This window comes from Sceloporus occidentalis, unplaced genomic scaffold (genome assembly GCF_023333645.1).
Source record: "Sceloporus occidentalis isolate IW3139 unplaced genomic scaffold, rSceOcc1.0.p SCAF_29, whole genome shotgun sequence".
Lineage (NCBI taxonomy): Eukaryota > Metazoa > Chordata > Lepidosauria > Squamata > Phrynosomatidae > Sceloporus > Sceloporus occidentalis.
Window position 1 is genome coordinate 11,222,097 of NW_028317009.1, and position 21,122 is coordinate 11,243,218.

The window sequence follows — 21,122 nt, forward strand, 5'->3', positions numbered from 1 at the left end:
AATTTACCAGCAGCTTCTCTCGGTGCAATAATCATCCATCCCCACCAGAGGGCAGCAAGGCCCAAATATATCATATAATTGTATGTCATGAAAATGCTGACCCCTGCTGGTCACTGGTGTGCATGACGGTACCATTAACAATATTAAATTGGAATTTGTTATACTTTGGCGCCGTCGTGTGGACATACTATGTAATTACATGTCAGGTTAAATGGTGTGAAGTTAGGATTTGTTATCCTTTGGCATCATCATGTGAACTGAGTGTGAGTGAAGTACATGTCAGATATATTACACCATATACTGCATGACAACCTATGAATACATATATGTTTAATGGAGTCTGATTTGCCCAGTGCCATCATTGTTTCTATAATCTGTATGCTGCATGAAGAACACTCACTATTTATTTAATTTACCAGCAGCTTCTCTCGGTGCAATAATCATCCATCCCCACCAGAGGGCAGCAAGGCCCAAATATATCATATATAACTGTATGTCATGGTGTGCATGGCGGGTCCATTAACAATATTAAGTTGCAATTTGTTATACTTTGGCGCCGTTGTGTGGACATAATAGGTAATAACATGTCAGGTTACATGGTGTGAAGTTGGGATTTGTTATCCTTTGGCAGTATGATGTGGACTGAGCGTGAGTGAAGTACATGTCAGATATAATATTACACCATATACTGCATGACAACCTATGAATACATATATTTAGTCTGATTTACCCAGTGACGTCATTGTTTTCATATTCAGTATGCTGCATGAACACAATTAATGTTTATTTTATTTACCAGCAGCTTCTTTCAGTGCAATAATCATCTATCCCCAAATATATCAATCATATATAATTGTATGTCATAAAAACCCCTACTGGTCACTTGTGCGCATGACACTTCCATTATTATGCGCAATGAATATATCTGGCCACCAGAGGGAAGCAACGCCCACTTATACAATACATAATCATCTGAATGGTTTCTTCTGGCCACTCCATTTACTGCCTCTCGATGGTTTTCCCGGGCCGCTCTATTCTTTGGATTACGCTAGTCTTGATGGTTTTAGTTGGCCACTCTATCCGAATACTTTACCCTCTCGGTGGTATCACAGAGCCTTTCTATCCCCTAGAACCTGCTAGTCTTGATGGTTTCTGCTGACCGCTCTGTCCCAATTATTCATATTCTCTTGATTGTTTTAGTGGGCCGTTCTACCCCATGGCTTCCACAAGTCTTGCTCTACCCAACGTCTCTATAGTTTTCTCTCTCTAGAGTGTCTCCGTATCATTCCTGCCAGTTTCGGTGGTTTTTCCGGTCACATCGACATGCCGGGTGATAGTCGCCGTGTCCAGGGCCCCGGGGAATCGCAGTCTCCCCTGATGTTCGCCTCCCCAGCCCCAGCCTTGGGCCGAACAGGTAGAGGCCCCGCAGAACCTCGGCCGGTGTTCGCTCGGGCTGGCCTGCTCAGCCAGGCTTCGGGCTCGGGGTATGTAGAGGCCGGGGGCACCAAAGTGTTATGTGCCGTGTGGGGGCCCTTGAGTGCCAGCGGGGAGGGCCGCGTACAGTGCGAGCTGCGCTGGGCCCCGTTCTCGCGCTGTGGCCCCCGTGGCCCCGGGCCCTGCCCTCGCCAGGCTGGGCTGTTGCTTGCTGAGAGCGTGCGGGCGGCTGTGCGGCTTTCCCAGAGGGCCGGCCTGGCTCTGTGGGCTCTGGTGTTGGAAGACCGAGGCTCCGCGTTTCCGGCTGCCCTCTCTGCCGCCTCCTTGGCCCTGGCCGACGCCGGCATCCCGCTGTATGACTTGGCGGTTGGCAGTGGCCTGAGCCGCAGCTCCGAGGGTGAACTGCTGCTGGACCCCCAGGAGGACGAGGAGGGGTTCGGGAAGGGCAGCATGTGCCTTGGGCTTCTACCGGCTCTCAACCAGGTGGGACATTCCGATATATAGCACCCTGACTGTCACGTTGTCATAGAGACGATCTACTGCACCCTGACTGTCACGTATACCGGCACACAGCTCCCTGGCTGTCACGTGGTGCCAGAGACCGGCACGCAGCACTTTGACGCTGTGTACGTGGTCCACTCAATTTGTGTTCTGTGCCTCCTGCAGGTCTCGGGACTCCTGTGCAGTGGAGAGTGGGAAGGAGACAGTTCTGTCGAAGCCATCAAGCTCGGTATGGAGGGCTGCCAGAGACTTTACCCGGTGCTACAGCAGAGCCTGATCAAGGCCACCAAAAGGAAAGTGCCAGCACCGCAGCCGGAATCCGGATAAGATGTGCAGGGCGAGCTGTGATTCTGGAAGCGCCAGCCATGGTTGGGGTTATCACTGTGCCAGCCCGTGCAAGGGGGCTACAGGTGGCACCTTGGACATGAGCTGCGGGAGGAATCCCAGAAGTGCGTAAAGTGTCTCGGACGCATGCCGCAGTCATACTTTGTAACATGAAATACAGAATGCTTTGTGAAAAGTTACTGCTTTGTTTTCTTTGTATCGGGGGATGAATGGGGTCTGCACCTGGCAACCTGCTGCCTGTCTGCTACATGGGCGAAAGATACAAGCTGCTCGTGATGTTTCTTTGGTGCAAATATGTGTAAGGACTGGTAACAAGTGACTTGGTATGGGATCCGCAGACATACAAAGGGGTCAGTTCTGTCCTGTACACTGAAAGGACACAAGCGTCACCTGTAGTGAGGGACCCCGTCTTTTGTTGTCTGTGCTCCTGCATGTTTCCGGTCACTTTCCCTTTACACATTTGATAAGAAGGGGTTTGCGTGTAAGTTGTGTATAGCGAAGCACGGGGTGGGGTACTTATGCCTACAGGGTAAGGCCCTATGATACATGACAAACATATCCAGGGGTGTATTGCAACGTCTCCTGTTTTAAGCCGGTGCACATTTTGGGTTAAAGGAAGGGGCGACTGGGGTAAAATAAGCCCTGGTAGATGATGCACCCCTTCATTTAAGGAGGGTTCTCAGTGATGTAATAGACCCAGGTGCGTTATACGTGCCCTGTGTAATAACCACACGACCTACCCACTGACTCCACCCCAGTCCCAAGTGACCCAATCATTCTGTCCATTCCCCATGTGACCCAGTGACTCCGCCCAGCACTGGACACTCAGCAGCAGTGGCAGACAGGTACCATCAAGCTCTACCTGTGTTTGATCGCGTGACTCGTAATCACATGGTCCTGCAATGTCAGCAAAGCTGCTCTTTTACAGAGGTCTGACTTCTGGTGAGTGTCAGGTTATATAGTATTTAATATATGTGATGGTGGGCAGGGCTGTATTTATTAGGTGTGATGGTGGGCAGGGCTGTATTAGGTGACATGGTGGGTAGGGCTGTGTAAGATACCCTTTCACGGCACGTCCTCCTTTATGGGTCATTCACAGAACACAGACGGCAACAAGTAAAGCTTTTCTTTATTCCTTCAAACAGAGCCGGGCCAGACAGGCCGGTGATAATAATCCATCAAAGTGCACAGATAATACTGATAATCCCACTACAACAGGGGCCAAGAAAAGACGTTATACTCCCCATGATGTCAGGTGATAGGGATAGTGTGATCTATTATACCTCCCCCCCATGATGTTGGGCAATAAGCCAGATATGGCATAGTCGACTCCCACCAAAATAAATGGCAAAAACCCATTTAGGGCATAATTTATTATGTACTAACCCTCACCCCAAAAAGGCTTAAAGATGTCTGAAAATACCCCCCAAAATAAGAGCAAACATAACGCTAATACTAAATTCAGAATATAAAGAGCTCTCGCACCGGACAGGGAACCAGGTACTTAGCACAGTGCCCAACATGTGCATCCCAGTACTTCCACACATGCACCCCACAACACAAAATGACACAAAACTATAGACGGGTCCATGCAGACAGCCCTGGCATTCTGGGCCCAGGGGTGATTGGCTCCCTGGGCTGTACTGAGTGCTTGCCCAGCACTTCCCTTCAAAGGCAGCAGGGGTCACCGGCTACATTGATTAGTTAATTGCCGTTCTGCCCAGGTTTGAAATACCCGCCCGCCTGGAAGTATAAGGGTTAAATGACCAGCCATTGCAGCAGACATGCAGGGTTCTCCAGCGCATGGATATGACTGGCTGAGCAACACTGTGGTCGGCGAGATCAGACTGAATGCACCAGCTTTTATATTCACCCAGATTGTCAGTAAAGTCCGACTCGTTAGCCGGGAACTGATTGGACAGAGAAGAAAAAATGAATTAAACCAAAAGGATATTGTGCCGAGGAAAAAAAAATGAATAGGTCAGCGTCCCTGAAAGTTGATTGGCTGAGATAACAGCAGCGCTCCAAGGCCAAGCGCATCTGATTGGACAGGAGAGGGACAATAAAACTGATACAGATTTGGCATTAGAAGCCATTTGGTTTTAGACAGGGAGATTCCAACTGGCTGGTCGCTTCTCTTAATACGAGTTCACTGATCCCCCTGGCTGGGTCTGTTTGGCATCGGGATCAGTGCCGAGACTATGCGATGCCGCGATTGGCCAACAACACACAAAATGGCACCTTCTGTAACAAGCTCACTGATCTGCAAGCAGTCTGTGAAGGGATGTCCACGGGCAGACGGAACGCAGCGGTCCTCATGTACTGCGAAACACGTTCATTTTACCTTCTCGGACAAGAGTGTCAATGATTTGCGCCTCAAAGTCTGCGTCGTGAACCCCGGTCTTGCGGAACTCGCCGGCATAGCGGTTATTTTCCCAGTAGTGGTGCCAGTTCCCCCGGCTGTCTGCGCCAAAGCCGAAAACATTCACCTATGTAAGAAAACGGAAGAGGAGACGCGAGGTTAAATAAATCAAGGCCCAGCGGTCACAGGGTGGGAGTGGGAGTCTCGAGGCCATAATAAGCTGTCTGCAGCCCCCGTTCAATTAAAGACCTTCTTTTGATGATTGCGGGATACAGTTAAACCCTTTCAGTGCCAGGCAGTGTGCAGTGCATTGTACTCCAGCTTGAGATTTAGGGGCAGCTGGTCTCCGGTGTGTAAACTCTGGTTTTCTATGATGTGTGCCTTGCCATTGCCCCGTCCCCAGTGCTCCCGGGAGCTCATTACGCCCTCTCTACCTTCACCCTATAGGCCCCCTTTAGCATCAGCAGTCACCTCGTCACAGACGTGTAGCGCAAAGAATAGCACCAGCATGCCGGTGGAGGGGTAGCGGCCATGGTGTTCCGTCCAGCGGTCGTGAATGTACTTGAAGAAAGCGGGGTTATAGATCTGGACCTGGAGAGGAGGAAGACAGAGACAAGATCCTTCCTTATTGCACCGGCTCAGATGTAATAACGGAGAGCCGACCAATTCCTACAAATAACTAAAGAAGTTGCTCAGACAGCGTATTAATCGTTACATCCCAGTCATACCCGGTGTTAAAAGGACTGCCCCAAACAGCCCCACTAACGATGGCTGCACATTAAAGTACAAGCAACATGTCCCACAAGTGCCCCCAAACAGCCTGCCTGTGCCCCTGCCCAAACACATCTATGCCAACACACACTTATACATACATGCTCACACGCAAACGCTTACACATACACACTCATGCTCACACTGACACATTCATGTTCTTATTCTAAGATATATTCATATGTACTCCCTCTCGCACCCCTTTACCTCACCCTTTTTTCCCGTCACAGTTGGGAATTGTTTGGGGGCTGCTATTGAAATCAATCGGAGCTCTTATTGCGCATGCGCCTGGGCTCTCGCTGGGAGGGTATTTTCCGTAAGTCTCTTTGTTAGCTAAGTCTAGACCCCACTTGCCCCCCGTTTATCTCACCTTGTCCTTGTCTACACGCAGGAAAGCCTTCACAGGGGCGTAGGTGCTGAGTGGGAGAAGAGAGAACGTTACACAGGTAACCACAACAAGGGGCCCCTATCCCACAGCTATGATGCTTAGGGCCACACTAGGACAGCCTGCTGTAGCCGTTCATTGTCCCCGACACTATCATTGCGATATAGTTATGGCGGTTTGTGTATCTGGATCCTATAATATTATACGGGCGACGTCTTCCCTTCCTTCTTACCAAACACGTATGTCCTCGTATAATTTACTACATGGATCTGGCCCCCACTACTTACAAGCGGATCTGCCCTGTGGACAGGGCACTCGTGATCCACAGCAGATCCAGAGCTTTGAATGGTACCAGCACAAAGCTGACGTTGGCAGGGAGGTTTTTGGCACTTTCTGGGTACATGAAATGATGAGTGGTTTGGGCTCCGACATCGACCTCGTATCCCAGTGTGGGGGCCTGGTTCATCCTGCGTGGAAATAAGATGTGGAACGGGTGTAGTGGCAGCTATAGCGTGGGACCTGTTCTTCAGCAAAGTACAACGTTTTCCGTTAAACTGCTCAGCAGCTCCACAGCCGCCATCGTTTCAACCGTTAGTCTGTAGACTTCATGTATCGCTTTATGAAACTGCCTGACAGACGTACAACCCGCAGCGCCTGCCTGACAGACGTACAACCCGCAGCGCCTGCCTGACAGAAGTACAGCCCGCAGCGCCTGCCTGACAGACGTACAGCCCGCAGCGCCTACCTGACAGACGTACAGCCCGCAGCGCCTGCCTGACAGACGTACAGCCCGCAGCGCCTGCCTGACAGAAGTACAGCCCGCAGCGCCTGCCTGACAGAAGTACAGCCCGCAGCGCCTGCCTGACAGACGTACAGCCCGCAGCGCCTGCCTGACAGACGTACAGCCCGCAGCGCCTCCCTGACAGACGTACAGCCCGCAGCGCCTGCCTGACAGACATACAGCCCGCAGCGCCTGCCTGACAGACGTACAGCCCGCAGCGCCTGCCTGACAGACGTACAGCCCGCAGCGCCTGCCTGACAGACGTACAGCCCGCAGCGCCTGCCTGACAGACGTACAGCCCGCAGCGCCTTTCTGACAGACGTACAGCCCGCAGCGCCTGCCTGACAGACGTACAGCCCGCAGCGCCTTTCTGACAGACGTACAGCCCGCAGCGCCTGTCTGACAGACGTACAGCCCGCAGCGCCTGCCTGACAGACGTACAGCCCGCAGCGCCTGTCTGACAGACGTACAGCCCGCAGCGCCTGTCTGACAGACGTACAACCCCAGCTGGATCCCAGGTGTCCACAGAGGCAAATTTTACACTTGCATGCGAGTCACAGCCCTTTCCTAGTTTAAAGGTGTTTCTTTCCGCTCATGCGCGGTCACAGAAATAGCAGTGCGCCATTAGAAGTGGTCTTTTCAGGAGGTAGTAAATAGAGTGTCACTATGAGTAAGGTAAACCGTCCCTAGGGGCACCAATCCCTACAAGCTGCTGCGGCTGTGCTGCCCCTTACCCACGGCCACCAGCTCTCCTACCTCATGATGAAGTTGTGGCTGTCAATTTCCTTTCCGTAGCCGGATCCTCGGAGATTGCCCGAATTCCCCACCACGGCGCAGCGGCGGCAGGTCAGGGGGTCTTGCTGCAGGTACGGGTTCTGACCCGGGATGATTTGGAATAACTGGGACAGGATCTCCAGGGTGTTATGAGACCTGAACTGGGGCTGAAGCATCTGGAGACAAATAACATGCGGAGAAGGTCATGGAACATGGCTGCAAACAGCAAACTCCAAAGCGGATGGTCCCGCTGAACCCTCCTTTGGTGCGTGGCCCTGACTGAAGGGGCTGAAGCAGTGATTTAGTAGACATGTATGAAGGCTCCTATACCTAGTGATTTATAGTAAAATGTATTGAAGCTCTACGTTCCCTACCTCCGTGGCACTATATATAGGGGGTTTCTGGCCACAGGAGGTCCCCGCTTAGAACCCTCCATGGTGTATGATAAAGAGGAGAAAGGAGAGCGCAGCCACTGCCAGCGGACACTCACCATCCACCAGCGCTGGACTTCTGGAGACAGCTCTTGGTTTTCCTGGGTCCACACAGGAGAGATAGCAGGATCGTAGTGACCGTCGAACCACGCCGAGTGCCCTGGCTGCCGAAGGCAGTGGCGGCACGAGCAGTTTTTTGGCAGTAGCGGCAGTGGTCTGTTCCTAGCCCCGGCATATCCTGGCACGAGACGGACTGGGTGCCCCTCTGAGGACACCCAGCCCGTTAACTCCGAATAGGCTGGAGTGTCTGTGCTGTTTTGCGAGTAAGTGAAGAGCAGGGACATGATAAAGAGAAGGACCGAGGTGCTGAAGAGCCATACTCGCAAGCTGCACCTCATCCTGATATCAGCCATGAAGGAGTCCTTATGAAGGGACCCGGACAGTGTGTCCCACCTGCCCCCAGCACAGGCATCAACCGAGGTGCTGCTATAAACCCGATCCCAGAAAAGCCGACATCTGGGATAGATACTCCACTGCTGCAAAGTGGACCTTGGAGGTCAGCAGCTGGATGGCCTTCACTCAAACGACACGGCAGATGATGCCCTCAGCCAAGCATCCTTCTCTGTTCCATAAGGGTCTTGTTACATTAGCCAAGATTTTCCGCCGGTGTCAGTTAAATGGCTACTGAGCCCAAGCGCTGCAGAGACGGGTCACTTGGTCTCCATCAGGCTGCGTCCACCAGTCATTCTGAGGCCACCTGGAAGAAAAAGGGGAGCTGATCAGGGTGACATTGTAATCAATGGCAGCCAAAGAAAGGAGTCCCGACCCAACATCATGAGACGTCGCCTAACGCCTGCTCCCTGCAGTCACGCTATGGGTCACATGTAAGGGATGAAAGACATTAAAGGAGGGACCTGCAGTGTTTGCTGTACACTGACCAGGCTGGAAGACTGCCTCCGCCTGTGATAAGAAGGTCACGTGACACTTAAATCTACCCCCCACCCCGCAGAACAGTAATACTGCTTAGCTGATCCGTGCAGCCTCAGATGCCTCCTGAACATCTGCCCAAGTGTAGCAGGACATGCGCAGCAAACATGCTTCCACAGGCTGCAGGACATGCAAGGGTCACGTGTACAGCTTACACATGGCTGTTTCATGATAAAGACCACCATATCATCAGTGTTTGAAACAATATTATAACAATGTATGCCATTCCTTTGTTCAATAAACAGAATTGATTACGTGGACAGCTTACACACCAGAGAAGCCTCAGCCTCTATACTTCGCACAACGTGCGCGGCTCCATGTGCTCTAATTCACTAGGGAGAACAGGACATGAGTAACATGGGAGATTACTGGAATAATATGCAAAAAGAGAGTAGGGAAGGGTAGGGTGCATGGTGTGCCATTAGCAAAAAGGCTAGGGAGCAAGGCACAGGAGTAGCAAGAATGGTAGTGGCGCATGGTGTGGCAGTAGCGGGAATGGTAGGGCACACCATTAGTTCGGCATTAGAGGGAAGGGTAGGACTCCTTCCTAACACCAATGTGCTCACAAACTAAAGGCGTCACCACCTACATCACCATTTTCAGTGAGGGATGCACTGCATGCAGTGAGGGATGCTGCATGTACTGGAGGTGGTGAGGGGAGGGATGCTGCATGCACTGGAGGCAGTGAGGGATGCTGCATGTACTGGAGGTGGTGAGGGGAGGGATGCTGCATGCACTGGAGGCAGTGAGGGATGCTGCATGCACTGGAGGTGGTGAGGGGAGGGGTGCTGCATGCACTGGAGGCAGTGAGGGATGCTGCATGCACTGGAGGCAGTGAGGGATGCTGCATGCACTGGAGGCAGTGAGGGATGCTGCATGTACTGGAGGCAGTGAGGGATGCTGCATGCACTGGAGGCAGTGAGGGATGCTGCATGCACTGGAGGCAGTGAGGGATGCTGCATGCACTGGAGGCAGTGAGGGATGCTGCATGTACTCGAGGTGGTGAGGGGAGGGGTGCTGCATGCACTGGAGGTGGTGAGGGATGCTGCATGTACTGGAGGTGGTGAGGGGAGGGATGCTGCATGCACCGGAGGCAGTGAGGGGAGGATGCTGCATGCACTGGACGCAGTGAGGGGGGATGCTGCATGCACTGGAGGTGGGGAGGGATGCTGCATGCACTGGAGGGGTGAGGGATGCTGCATGCACTGGAGGCAGTGAGTGGAGGGACGCACATTATCATAGAACGGATTGGAAATGCGGTATAAATGGAAGGCCAGTGACCGTGCAGCGCAGCTTTCTCCCGCCGCACAAATGCATTCAGCTGGAGCGTGTTGACACCCCGCCAGGGCCGCCCCCCCCTGCTGGGAGGTTGGGGGGGCCCATGGCAGGGATAAAATGACGGGATAGGCGTACCTGGGACAGGCCTTTGTCGAAGTCCCGTGTAATCCACCCGTCTCCGTCCAGCCTCCCCTATACAATGCCGGGGACCCCCTCGCCCAGCCCCTAGAAACAGCACATCAGAGATTTCAAACAGCAGTGGGCTGCGGAGCGCAGGGGGTTCTGGGTAATGTAGTTCTCTCTGCAGCCTGTGGTGGCCTCACCAGGCGCTGCTGCTGCTGCTTGTCAACTACAACTCCCATGATACAAAAAGGTTAGACAGAGGCTAGACTATGCGCAGGGGATACTGGGGTTTGGAGTCCACGAGGTGCGGTATCAGGGAGTTGCGCCTGACTGTGCACCGGTAAAAACTACACGTCCCAGAAGTCCTCGAGTCGAGCGGCTGGTGGTATAACGGGACCCGGGCTGTGTCTGTGGCATCAGAGGCACATTGGGGGTATTTCCCTGCCTGGCGTACCTCATTCACTCTACATTCCACGCCGAAACATTCATCGGTGGAGATTATCTGTCATTCTGGTGCAAGTTGGAAAAGTAGTCTTACCACCGTAGCAACCATAGAAATGTACCTTCTAGTTGGACCATTTCAGTGGTTGCCATGGTGATAAGACCACATAAAATTTTGAATCAGAATCACTTATGATGAATAAAATCCCTAACGTACTGCGTCCCAGTTCTGCTTTTATTGCCCCCGACTGTCATCAGGCTGGAGCCGGGCATCTCTGTTTCACGCGACAGTCACAGCGCATACAGTCTGGGGCACTAAGCTGACACAATGTCTACTTCCTCTATAGGCCTAAAGCAGCCCTGTTACACTATGATGCCATCACTACCTCCTGCTGGGCAGAGGAACAGAGGGGATCTTGGCAGTTGATTTTGAGTTTTTGGGGCAACTAGTTAGCTGGGAGCTTTAAATCACTGCCCCATGAGATAGAGCCAAGTGCCCAATAGCCCTGCATGTGGTATACAGAAGGGCATTTCCTTCCCTACATATAGGCAGACTGAGCCCCAGATGTATGGCTGTTACCCCCCTCCCCGATGTATGGCTGTCCTCACCCCCCAGATATATGGCTGTCATCACCCCCCAGATGTATGACTGTTATCACCCCCCAGATGTATGACTGTTATCACCCCCCAGATGTATGGCTGTCCTCACCCCCCAGATGTATGACTGTTATCACCCCCCAGATGTATGGCTGTTATCACCCCCCAGTAGATGGGGACACATTTTATTGGGCCAATAGAAATCTCTTCTTAAAATGGATAACGATTAACTGCCTGAAAGTGATAGGGGTTGCATTACAGAGCAGGTTTAGAATATTTTGTTTATGGTTCCCCATAACATTCGCCACGTTCAGTGCTCGGAGCTTAACTACAACTCCCAGAATGCTCTGGGCGGTCACTTGATCTTCTCTCCCTCCCACCCTTTACTTGTGACACTAACTGGAGAGGTGATTGTGGGGGCTCTGGGGTTGCTCGGCAGTCATTAGGGTGGCAGCTGTCTGTTGGGGGCAGCCTGGGGTGTGATCTCACCCTGCACAGTGTTATGGGGATCAGGCTGCACCCTGATCGCTTTACCTGCCCTGTACTTCCTGGTGAACAGGATGTAGGGCAGCAGGGAGAGGGGTTGGGTGCAGATCTATGGGGATATGGGACAGATCTATGTGACAGCAGGCAGAGGGGTTGGGGCAGATCTATGGAGCAGCAGGGAGAGGAGATGGAGGAAGATCTATGGGGCAGCAGGGAGAGGAGATGGAGGAAGATCTATGGGGCAGCAGGGAGAGGAGATGGAGGAAGATCTATGGGGCAGCAGGGAGAGGGGGTGTGGGACAGATATATGGGGCAGCACAAAGAGTGTCTGAAGGGCCTCCTTAACCCAACTGGTATGCAGTAGTCTCTGTTTTGATAGGTTTACATGATGTACCTGGACCATCTGCCCCAACCCATGTGTTAACCTGTGGTTATGCATAAGAGTACTAATGGCTGCCTCTGTGGTGTGCACGCAGCTGTTCTGTGACCCTCCAACACCTTGCATCCCCCCCCCTCTCTGCACAGGATCCTGCAGAATCTGCTGGTCATGGTGGGTTCTGATGAGGCGGATTGGACCTTGGTGGTTCTGACCTGTCAGTACAAGGACAGTGTCCATGCCCTCCAGAGAGGTGAGTGCAAGTGTATCACAAGAGGCCAAAAACACGGTAAATCTCTTTACCCCTGTATGTGCCATGTCTGCTTATAGAACTGGAGGTAAGGAAGAAGCGTGGTCATCTGCCCCCTGACACCATCCTACTGACTGTGGAAGACCCTCAGGCACACGTGGGAAGTGGAGGAGCCACTCTTAATGCATTGCTGGTGGCAGCAGAACATCTGAGTGCCCGGGCTGGGTACACAGTACGTAATCAGAGTCTTACAGTGTCTTACAGCCCCCTGTCTCCTGCCCCCTCGTAGTAGCCTCTCTGTCCCCTGCCTGCTCTATGCGGTCGCCCCCTCTCTCAATCGATGTTTGTTTCAGTGCATGACAATGACTTTGGTAACATTTGGTTGCCCGCAAACTTTGGTCGTTGGACACTTCTGCTGAGGTTTGCTTGGCTGTTTCACTGCAGGTGGTGTCTGCCGATGTGCTGAAGGACGCGCGGCTTCTCATTGTGCACATGGTAAGTGGACGAATGCTGGAAATTACCAAGGTCAGTAAGATGACCAGAACATTACGTGGCCAACATAAGGCCTGAGCACTTGTGATTGGACGAGAGCCGTCATAGCTTGTTGGCTTCTGCTGCAGGGGAGAGACTTCGTGTTTGATGACTGCGGCCGTGGTTTCACTGTCCTGCCCGTAGAGGACCCCCTGGCACCGGTGGAGTCCCTGACCTGCAACCTGGACAGTCTGCTGAACACACTGAGACAGCAAGTGAGCGCACATTACATGAATGGTGACATGCAGTGAAAGCACATACACGGGGCAGAGATAACAACACAGTAAGGTCACAGAATTGGTGAAGAATGGGAACAGACAGAACCGGGAACCCAGTCCATAGTAAGCAGAGTGGTCTGGCAGCTGGGACCACCCTGTGTACAGGATACACAATACGTTAGGCCTGCCTGTAATCCGCACCAACTAAACACTAGACATAAAGAAACATTGATGATTAGGAGTCAGGCATTTTGGGAAGATGCATTTTTCTGTCTTAGTCCCAAACATCAGATTGTCAGCTCTGTTGGTCGCTGGGCTGCTTTGCGCACCGTGGCAGTTTTGTGGAAATCCTCCTTTTCTTGCAGCTGTGTCCTGGTTCCCCGCCCGGCGTGTGGATCTGTAGCACGGATATGGTTCTCACTTTGCCATCAAGCCCTCGTGAGTAATGTCCTTCCAGCTCCAGAGTGGGTCCAACCTGTCCTTAGATATTTGATGTTCATTTGTCTCTGTAGACCGAGGTTAGGTCAGGCCAGTCTGTTACTGCATGCGCAAGCTTTTACTATGAATCAGAGCCGGACTGTCTAGATACCGAGAGATTTCCTGGTAGGCCACGTCCCCTGTGGCTGGTCTTGAGGTCAGACATCCAATTATGTGTGTGGCCACGGCTGCCAATGATGTCAAATCTTATATTCGCACTCTCATGGCGCATCTTCCGGTCAGCGCCGCGCTGGAGATGACGTTATCGTGGGATGCACAGAGCAAGACCGCACCGCAGAATAAAATGTTCAAATTGGTTTGTGGAATCTTAGAGATTTGAACCAGCAACCTGCGCATGGTAGGTGGTTCATCTAACCTTTACGCCACCGGACAGCTGGACATTCTCGTTGTCTGTCTCCATGGACATGTGCCTGCCTGCTTGCCTGCTTCTGACTCGCATATACTCGTATGCACCCACTCTAAAACCTTACATGTACACACAGCGACTATATTGTGGCACATATATGCATACATACACACAGCCACACTATAAACGTACACATACATAACAACTGTACATTTACATAAAGGAGTCACGGTAGTTTGAACCTGTGACCCTGCTTACGGTAGGTAGTACACCAAACATTTCACAACCCATTACACAATGTCACGAGCGATATTAGTTTTTCCATGTATCTTATTTCTGGCCAGGTGCAGTATGGTAGCCACGCTGTACAGTCACTGGGCAGTAATGGACGTGTCTTACGCTCCGTAGGAATAAATTGGACGCAGTTCAGAGGAGCCTGTGTCATCTCCGTGCCGGGGACACCAGAATACGCAAAGAACCATGGAGTGTACATGATGGATGAACAGGTTGGACGACAGAACTAGTAAAGAGACATGTTAACTTTTTCCGGTAGACGTGAAGTGTAAGGTGGTGGCCTTTCCTGCAGGGGCTGGTGAGGGATATCATATATTGTGGCTCCGAAGAGAGGATTCAGCAGTGCGTTCTGCGAGATGGACGAGTCCCTCTGGTAAGAATATTGTGCCCATGGGAAGCGTATCCTCCAGGCTTCCTGCCACCCTGTGGCTGCCCATGTCCCTGCCAACCGCCCAGCCGTGTGTCTGCCGGCTCCCATGCTGTGTCCGTCTGCCACTGGTTCTCTGTCTGTCTTAGGTTTCTGGCATAGTTTTCCTTTGCTCCGAGACCTCAGACCGTTTTCTTAGCACTCTCGCTTTGCCTCCTCTGGACGGCTGCACCTACCAAGGCCTGGACTCGGGGGCTGAACCGCTAGAGGTAAGCAGGTAGCCCTTACCCCTGTAGTGTTCATGTGCAGAGGGCCTGGTCAGGGCAGTTAGGTGAGCAGGCTTTTAGATGAAACAGATACTCTCCATGCAGTCGTGTAACAGGAGGCGAGGAGACCATTAGATATGCATGTTTCTGCCCACCTGGCCCCGGGCCATGTAATTGTCAGCGCTGAGGCTGTGTAATGATTGGCTGATGTGCGCCTCTCAGATGTCCCTGTTTCTGGACGTCCTTATGAGCATGGCCCAGGATGTTAAGGAGGACGATCTCATGGAAAGGACACCCACGGGCACGTCCCACGCGCAGGCTGGCCGGATCCGCATCGCTCGTTCTGTCCTCTGGAGGGAACTGCATGATCTCCCACTACGTGTAGGTAAGAGAAGATCCAAACTCATGCAACGCAGCGAACCTTCTACCGTTAAAAAATCATGCACAGTTTAGCTAATGTGCGCCTAATCTGATTGTACAGTTTGCTTCTTACACTCGTGTCTGTTAATTAATTATAGTAGATGAGCCGTCCGAGCCGTTTGCAGCACTTACATGAAATGTGCCAAAATAAATTAACGCCTTCATAATCAGATACGTTAGAAACACAATTAGCAAACATTCTTTCAATTTACCCAAGTACTTCTAGTACCCGTGGGAGCCACTTACGGCTCTGCCCATGTGAACTCTTTATCCTGTCTCCTCAGCCTATATACCTGATGGGAGTTACGAGTATCTGACCCTGGACCCCAAGGAGCACATGGGAAATCTGATCAGGGCAGCATCACGTGGACCCCCTCACTGCAGCAAGATGGCGCATTCCTTTGCAACGGTGAGAAGTTGGATGTATTGGCTATAGGATAATGCAGAGGGAGTAGGTTCTAACATAGTAAAGATGGCTCCGCGCAGACACAAGACAGTATTATCGTGTACTATGACCGCTCTTCACGTGGCCACAGAGCTCTAGTGTTACCCCTAGCGGATTGGGGACGGGAGGCAGATTGAGTGACTAACCTGTCTCATGCTGTGCTCGGTACAGCACCCCCTGCTGGTAGAGGATGGAAGCTCCGTGGTTAACAGCCGGCTGAGCGGAGAGGTGTCCGTGAGCTCTGGGAGTGTTATACAAAACTGCCACCTTCTGGTATGTATTCAGCTCATCGCAGGTAAGGTGCCCACCAATAAATGCTATATGTAAAGCCTAACCTGCTCTGCTTCTTCACGTGCCTGCTGTAGGGTCCTCTGCGTGTGGGCAGCGGATGTCTGCTCACCGCTATCGATGAAGCAGGCGCGTGTGCACTGCGAGGCTCCCAGCTTAGTAATGTCATCCTGCAAGCACACCCTATACGTGTTCAGAAGCTCTCGCTGACAGTGTACACCTTGCTGGGGACTGACGACCAACTGCAGGTAGGGTAACCCTGTCCGTGGGCCGTGATGAGTACCTTGCGATCTGAGGGTCTCCTGTAATTTTGGACCTGCATAATTGATTCTTCACGTGGGAGCTACAATTCCTCCTCTGGTCCCGGATTAGTGAATATGCCCCACATGCTGGTGTCAGTGTGTTTGTTAGTAACAGTACTTGGCTAATACCCCCAGAACCCAAAGACAGTTCCGCCTGCCTGCAGCACCCCTCTTCCATTGTCCAGTTTACTCTGTGTAATGTTTGTCCATCCCGCAGAGTCCAGCCAATAGCGCTTCTGCCACGTACCTTAACCTGCCGTGGGATGCGTTCTTCCAGCGAACCGGGATCTGGTATGTACCATGAAAGCCCGATATAAAAGCACTAGACCCATCCGATTCGTTCTTAGCCTGTAATGTATGTATAGTGTAATGTATAGAGTATTACTGCTCATGCCTTCACCTGGAGTGTCCTGTTTATCACACGGGGGGCACATTTACTTCCGAACCGCTGCCTTGCATTCTGTGGTTTATGTCTTACGTGTTGCCATGTTCTAATCACAGTGAAAACGACCTGTGGGGTTCTGGCACTCCCTCTCAAGAACACAATTTATTAAGTGCTCCCCTTTTTCCTGTCCTTCACCCTTCCGACACGCTTGGCATTGGAGATGTGCTATGGTTCTTGGGGTCAGAGGCTGGGCGCAGAGAGATGGAAGGATGTCTGAAGCGCTGGCGCACTTCGTGGCGCATGTCCTGGGAACAGTTATGGCAGCACCGTGATCAGGAGAGGGCTCTGCGTAATCGCCAGGAGGTATTTTTCAGCCAAGCGCAGGCAAAACTGCAAAGGGTCTTGCTGGAACGAGAGGAAAGGAGTCTGCTGCCCATAATCCAGGCTGCTGTCCAGGAGGGGAGCCATGAGCTGCTACTGACCACACTAGATCACGGTAAGAGGATGCCTGCCCTGTTACACCTACCCTCCTGCTGCAATAGTTACTAACTACCCGCTGATGTATTGAGAGTCCTGCCACACGCCTGTGGAGATATCAGGGACCACTGGCTCCCCCTTCTAATCGGCAGATATGAGGAGCCCATGATATTTGGAGACCTATTGGCTGATAATAGAGATATCAGGAGCCAATGGCCTCTCCACGCCTGCAGCCCAGCGCAGGTTTGTATGTTGACGGCACGGTTCCATCCCTTGACAGTGGCGGCGATGGCAGAGGACCCAGGAATCGCTGCCAGGGCATTTGCCTGTATTGCTGACCTCTTGGGGTGTATGGCGGGAGGCGACGGTGGATTGAGGAGTGGACCGGCTGCTAACAAGGCCTGGACTGCTGGCTATCAGCTGCTGGAGAAGGGAAACATTGCCGAAGGCGTTAAAGAAATGGCGGCAGAGCGTGACAAGTGGCTGAGCAGGTAATAAGCGCCTGGACCGTCTGATCGAGAACCTATTCCAGGTGTGTTATTGGTGAAAGATCTGTGTCGGAAGCAGGGAACTGGTAAATCCGTGCCAACTGAACTGGTAAATCCGTGCCAACTGAACTGGTAAATCCGTGCCAACAGGAGGCAATGGCTCTGTTCGTCTGTAGTAAGTTGTACGGGGCTGCCCGTTAGAGCAGAGATGAGCGGCTGCCAGGGAGGTAGCGTTGTGTCTCTGCTTCCTAGGTCTGACACCCCGCTAACCTTTATGTTCCAGAGCTGCCCATCTGCTTCGCGCTGCGCGACACTACGAAGGAGCAGAGCAGATCTTGGTCCGCCGAGCAGTCATGTCTTCTTTCCGGTTTGTTCGTATCGGCCAGAAGGCTCTGCCGCCCCAGGGCCGGTGGGTGTGCGCGGAGTGCCCTGCTCGCATTGATATATCGGGTGAGCGTGGACTGGCTCTCGCTGCGTTCTTGCGCTTCTCATAGATCCAGTAGGGGGGAGACTTCTCCTCCTTATAATGTACGAGCCGTAGCGTGTGTTCGTTTAGATTGAATCTGCGTCTTGCGCTTTACTTTGTGTTAATCTGTAGGTGGCTGGAGTGACACCCCACCGATAACATATGAGCACGGTGGAGCGGTGGTGAACGTGGCCGTACTGGTGGATGGTCAGCGGCCCATTGGCGCTCGGGCGAGGAGAATTCGTGAAGCTAAGATTCGTTTGTGCAGTGACAGTGGTCCAAGAGGGTCGCAGCTTCACACCCAGCTCACGTGTCAGACTCTCGCTGACCTACAGGACTACAACCAGCCCCAGGCTCCAGGTACTGCCTGCTCCCGGGGGACACAGAGCTCATTGTGGGGTTCTAGAGCATTTCATGGGTTCTTTTTTTAATTTCTCACCAGGAGCCCTGCTTAAAGCTGCCTTCATCTGCTCTGGGACGGTGAGCCTGACGTCAGAGAAATCCTTGCAGGAGCAGCTGCTGGGTGGATATGGGGGAGGATTTGAGCTGCACACGTGGTCCTTCCTCCCTCACGGGTCTGGCTTAGGTAAGCTTTGTCCGTGAAGTACCAAGAACGTGAAGCTAGATAAGAACTTGTGGCCCGTTGACCTGAAGCAGGACATGGTAGAGGGGGGCGACAGACTGAAGGCTCACCTCTCCATACTGTGTTAGGTACGAGCAGCATCCTGGCCGGAGCGGTGATCGCTGTGCTGTACGAGGCGTCAGGAAGGTCCGCAGACGCAGAGTCTCTGATCCATGCGGTGCTGTACCTGGAGCAGGTCCTGACAACGGGTAAGTGCGGGGTGAGGGAGGAATAACTCGCTGAGCAGATACGCGCTTCTAGTCTCTTATGACCGTTTACTTGTGGGGCCCTTGTTTTGTTGCAGCGATTTCCCACTTTACCCAATGTCCGTTTTTCAGCTTTTGCCCGTTAGTAGGATAAGTCCAGATGATCTCAGTGTGTCCAGGGTGATGCTGCAATAAGTGTATGGTGTAATCCCCATCCCGCACACGCACTTCCCATGTTATTATCGGACGGAAGGCACGGAGCTTACAATCTAAAGCTTTCAGCGTTTCCCTCCATCTGCCTGCAGGGGGCGGCTGGCAGGACCAGGTGGGAGGGCTGATTCCAGGAGTGAAGATTGGACGCTCGGCCCCTGAGCTGCCCCTGCGAGTTCGGGTAGAGGAGGTCGTCCTTCCTGATGGGTTTCTGCAGACTCTGAATAGACACCTTCTCCTGGTGTACACGGGGAAAACACGCCTGGCGCGTAACCTTCTGCAGGTACATCTGGGATTGTGTCATACATAGCAGCACGTCCCGGAGCTGAGCTTAAAGGAATGAAGAATAATGGGTTTCTCTCTCAGGGCTCTGCCCGCTGCTTTTTTTTTTTCTTACCTAAGAGGTTCTGCAGCAGTGGTGAGTCATAGGGTAGCAGTAGAGAGACTATAGACCGTAGAGTTTCTGTGGTGGAGGTGGCTTTCATGGTCCTGAATGCTGCTATTTCTTTGGGGTATTTTGCAGCAGTGCAGGACACAGCGGTCTCTATCTCCTTGATACGGAGAAGGGGTTAGAATTTTCCAGTGCCTGTCCATGGGTCACATTGTGGGCTTCTGTCCATCTACATGGGAAAAAGCTGAGCCCCCTCCATACTGCGTTTTGAGTAATGTCCTCGTCCAGTTCTTTCTGCCCTTGCTGGGCTTTTGCAGAGACCGATCCCACGGTAATGCATTCCCTGCACCTCAAGCCTCATCTACGTCTCTGCCGGCAACTGTTTTTATTCCAGGATTATTCTGCTTTTAGGATGTGCTGCGCAACTGGTACGCACGCCTTCCGGCCATCGTTCAGAACGCAGACTCGCTAGTGAGCAACGCCGAGCGGTGTGCGGAGGCCTTCCGGACCGGTGAGATTCCCTGCGAACGAGCGACCCCTACAGCCATGACCGAGGCCCCTGGGGTTCATTCTCATTAGCAGGGTTGGGATGGTGAATTGTCCCGGTGTGATTAGTAGACTCCTGAGACGTCTGTAGCTGGGTGTTTGGTCCTAGTTATTGGTAGGCAGTCTGTTCCTTTAATAGTGCAGACATATTTAACTCTCTCCTCTCAGGGGACATGCTGCAGCTGGGAAGCTGTCTGAACCAGTACTGGCTGCAGAAGAAAGGCATGTCGCCCGGCTGTGAGCCTCTCGCGGTACGCAGGATAATGGACCTTCTGGAGCCCTACGTGTACGGGCAGAGCCTCGCCGGGGCCGGAGGAGGAGGCTTCCTCTATATCCTCACAAAGCAACCAGACCAGAAGGACGTCCTTCAGCGGCTGCTGGAGAACACACAGGTAGCAAGTTCCACCCCGTATTAAAGCCATTGCCAGAAGGAGATTCTTTCCGTACATGTAACCCATGTGCTGCGTGACTTTGTTAATATGTAAAATCCTGTATTCTTTAAAAAGCCAGGATCTGCATCTGTGCAGGTGATCTCTGATGGCAGGATCCAGAAAATCCTCCTCGCTATGACAAGCGATGGCGTCGCTCCTGCCCCATCTGGGTGCATAAACTGCGCCATCCCCAGATATGTGCCATCTCGATCAGTACCTGCTCCCGGTGCCCTGAGCTGCCTGTATTGCACAGGATTGTATAGGGTACTGATCACTTTGACGTTATTTCGTTACGGTCATTGAACAGATAATAGTTCATTAGGCTCCAATAAAGAGGTGGCTGACTTGGCGTTAGGTTTAACCGGGATGGAGCTGGCTGATGCTTCCGCGGACGCACGGGCTTCATTCCCGGATTGCGTTACGAATGGAATCGCTGAGCGCGTAAACGCCAAATGGTAACACACTCTGTGTTCCAGGGACTGGAAAGATGCAGCCTGCATTCTGTGCAGCTTGACACGGCGCGCTTTACGGTGCGTCTGGAAGAAGAGAGCCAAGCACATGGGAATGTGCGACAACAACCGCATCTATAAAGAGACCCCCTAC

General features: G+C 52.4%; 3 protein-coding genes across 3 annotated transcripts; 2 read left to right on the forward strand and 1 right to left on the reverse strand.

Moving 5' to 3' along the window:
* The first annotated feature begins 1,323 nt into the window (after window positions 1-1,323).
* LOC149299349 (exosome complex component MTR3-like) lies at window positions 1,324-2,262 on the forward strand. Its single transcript, XM_089486356.1, has 2 exons — window positions 1,324-1,917; window positions 2,101-2,262. The coding sequence occupies exons 1-2, from the start codon at window positions 1,324-1,326 to the stop codon at window positions 2,260-2,262; spliced, it is 756 nt and encodes a 251-aa protein (XP_089342482.1).
* A 2,333-nt stretch (window positions 2,263-4,595) lies between these two features.
* Window positions 4,596-8,182, reverse strand: LOC149299350 (CMP-N-acetylneuraminate-beta-galactosamide-alpha-2,3-sialyltransferase 2-like). Its single transcript, XM_089486358.1, has 6 exons — window positions 7,844-8,182; window positions 7,336-7,529; window positions 6,086-6,265; window positions 5,784-5,829; window positions 5,114-5,233; window positions 4,596-4,769 (listed from the first exon to the last, which is right to left on the reverse strand). Exons 1-6 carry the CDS (start codon window positions 8,180-8,182, stop codon window positions 4,596-4,598), a joined length of 1,053 nt encoding a protein of 350 aa, XP_089342484.1.
* Window positions 8,183-12,243: 4,061 nt separating this feature from the next.
* On the forward strand, window positions 12,244-21,109 carry LOC149299351 (L-fucose kinase-like). The gene is made up of 23 exons (XM_089486359.1): window positions 12,244-12,325; window positions 12,403-12,554; window positions 12,767-12,817; window positions 12,943-13,068; window positions 13,437-13,509; window positions 14,324-14,421; window positions 14,502-14,582; window positions 14,726-14,845; window positions 15,065-15,227; window positions 15,547-15,671; window positions 15,879-15,980; window positions 16,073-16,243; window positions 16,515-16,588; window positions 16,799-17,178; window positions 17,440-17,650; window positions 17,931-18,097; window positions 18,246-18,473; window positions 18,556-18,699; window positions 18,825-18,944; window positions 19,247-19,434; window positions 19,954-20,053; window positions 20,257-20,480; window positions 20,996-21,109. Exons 1-23 carry the CDS (start codon window positions 12,244-12,246, stop codon window positions 21,107-21,109), a joined length of 3,294 nt encoding a protein of 1,097 aa, XP_089342485.1.
* Window positions 21,110-21,122: the final 13 nt, after the last annotated feature.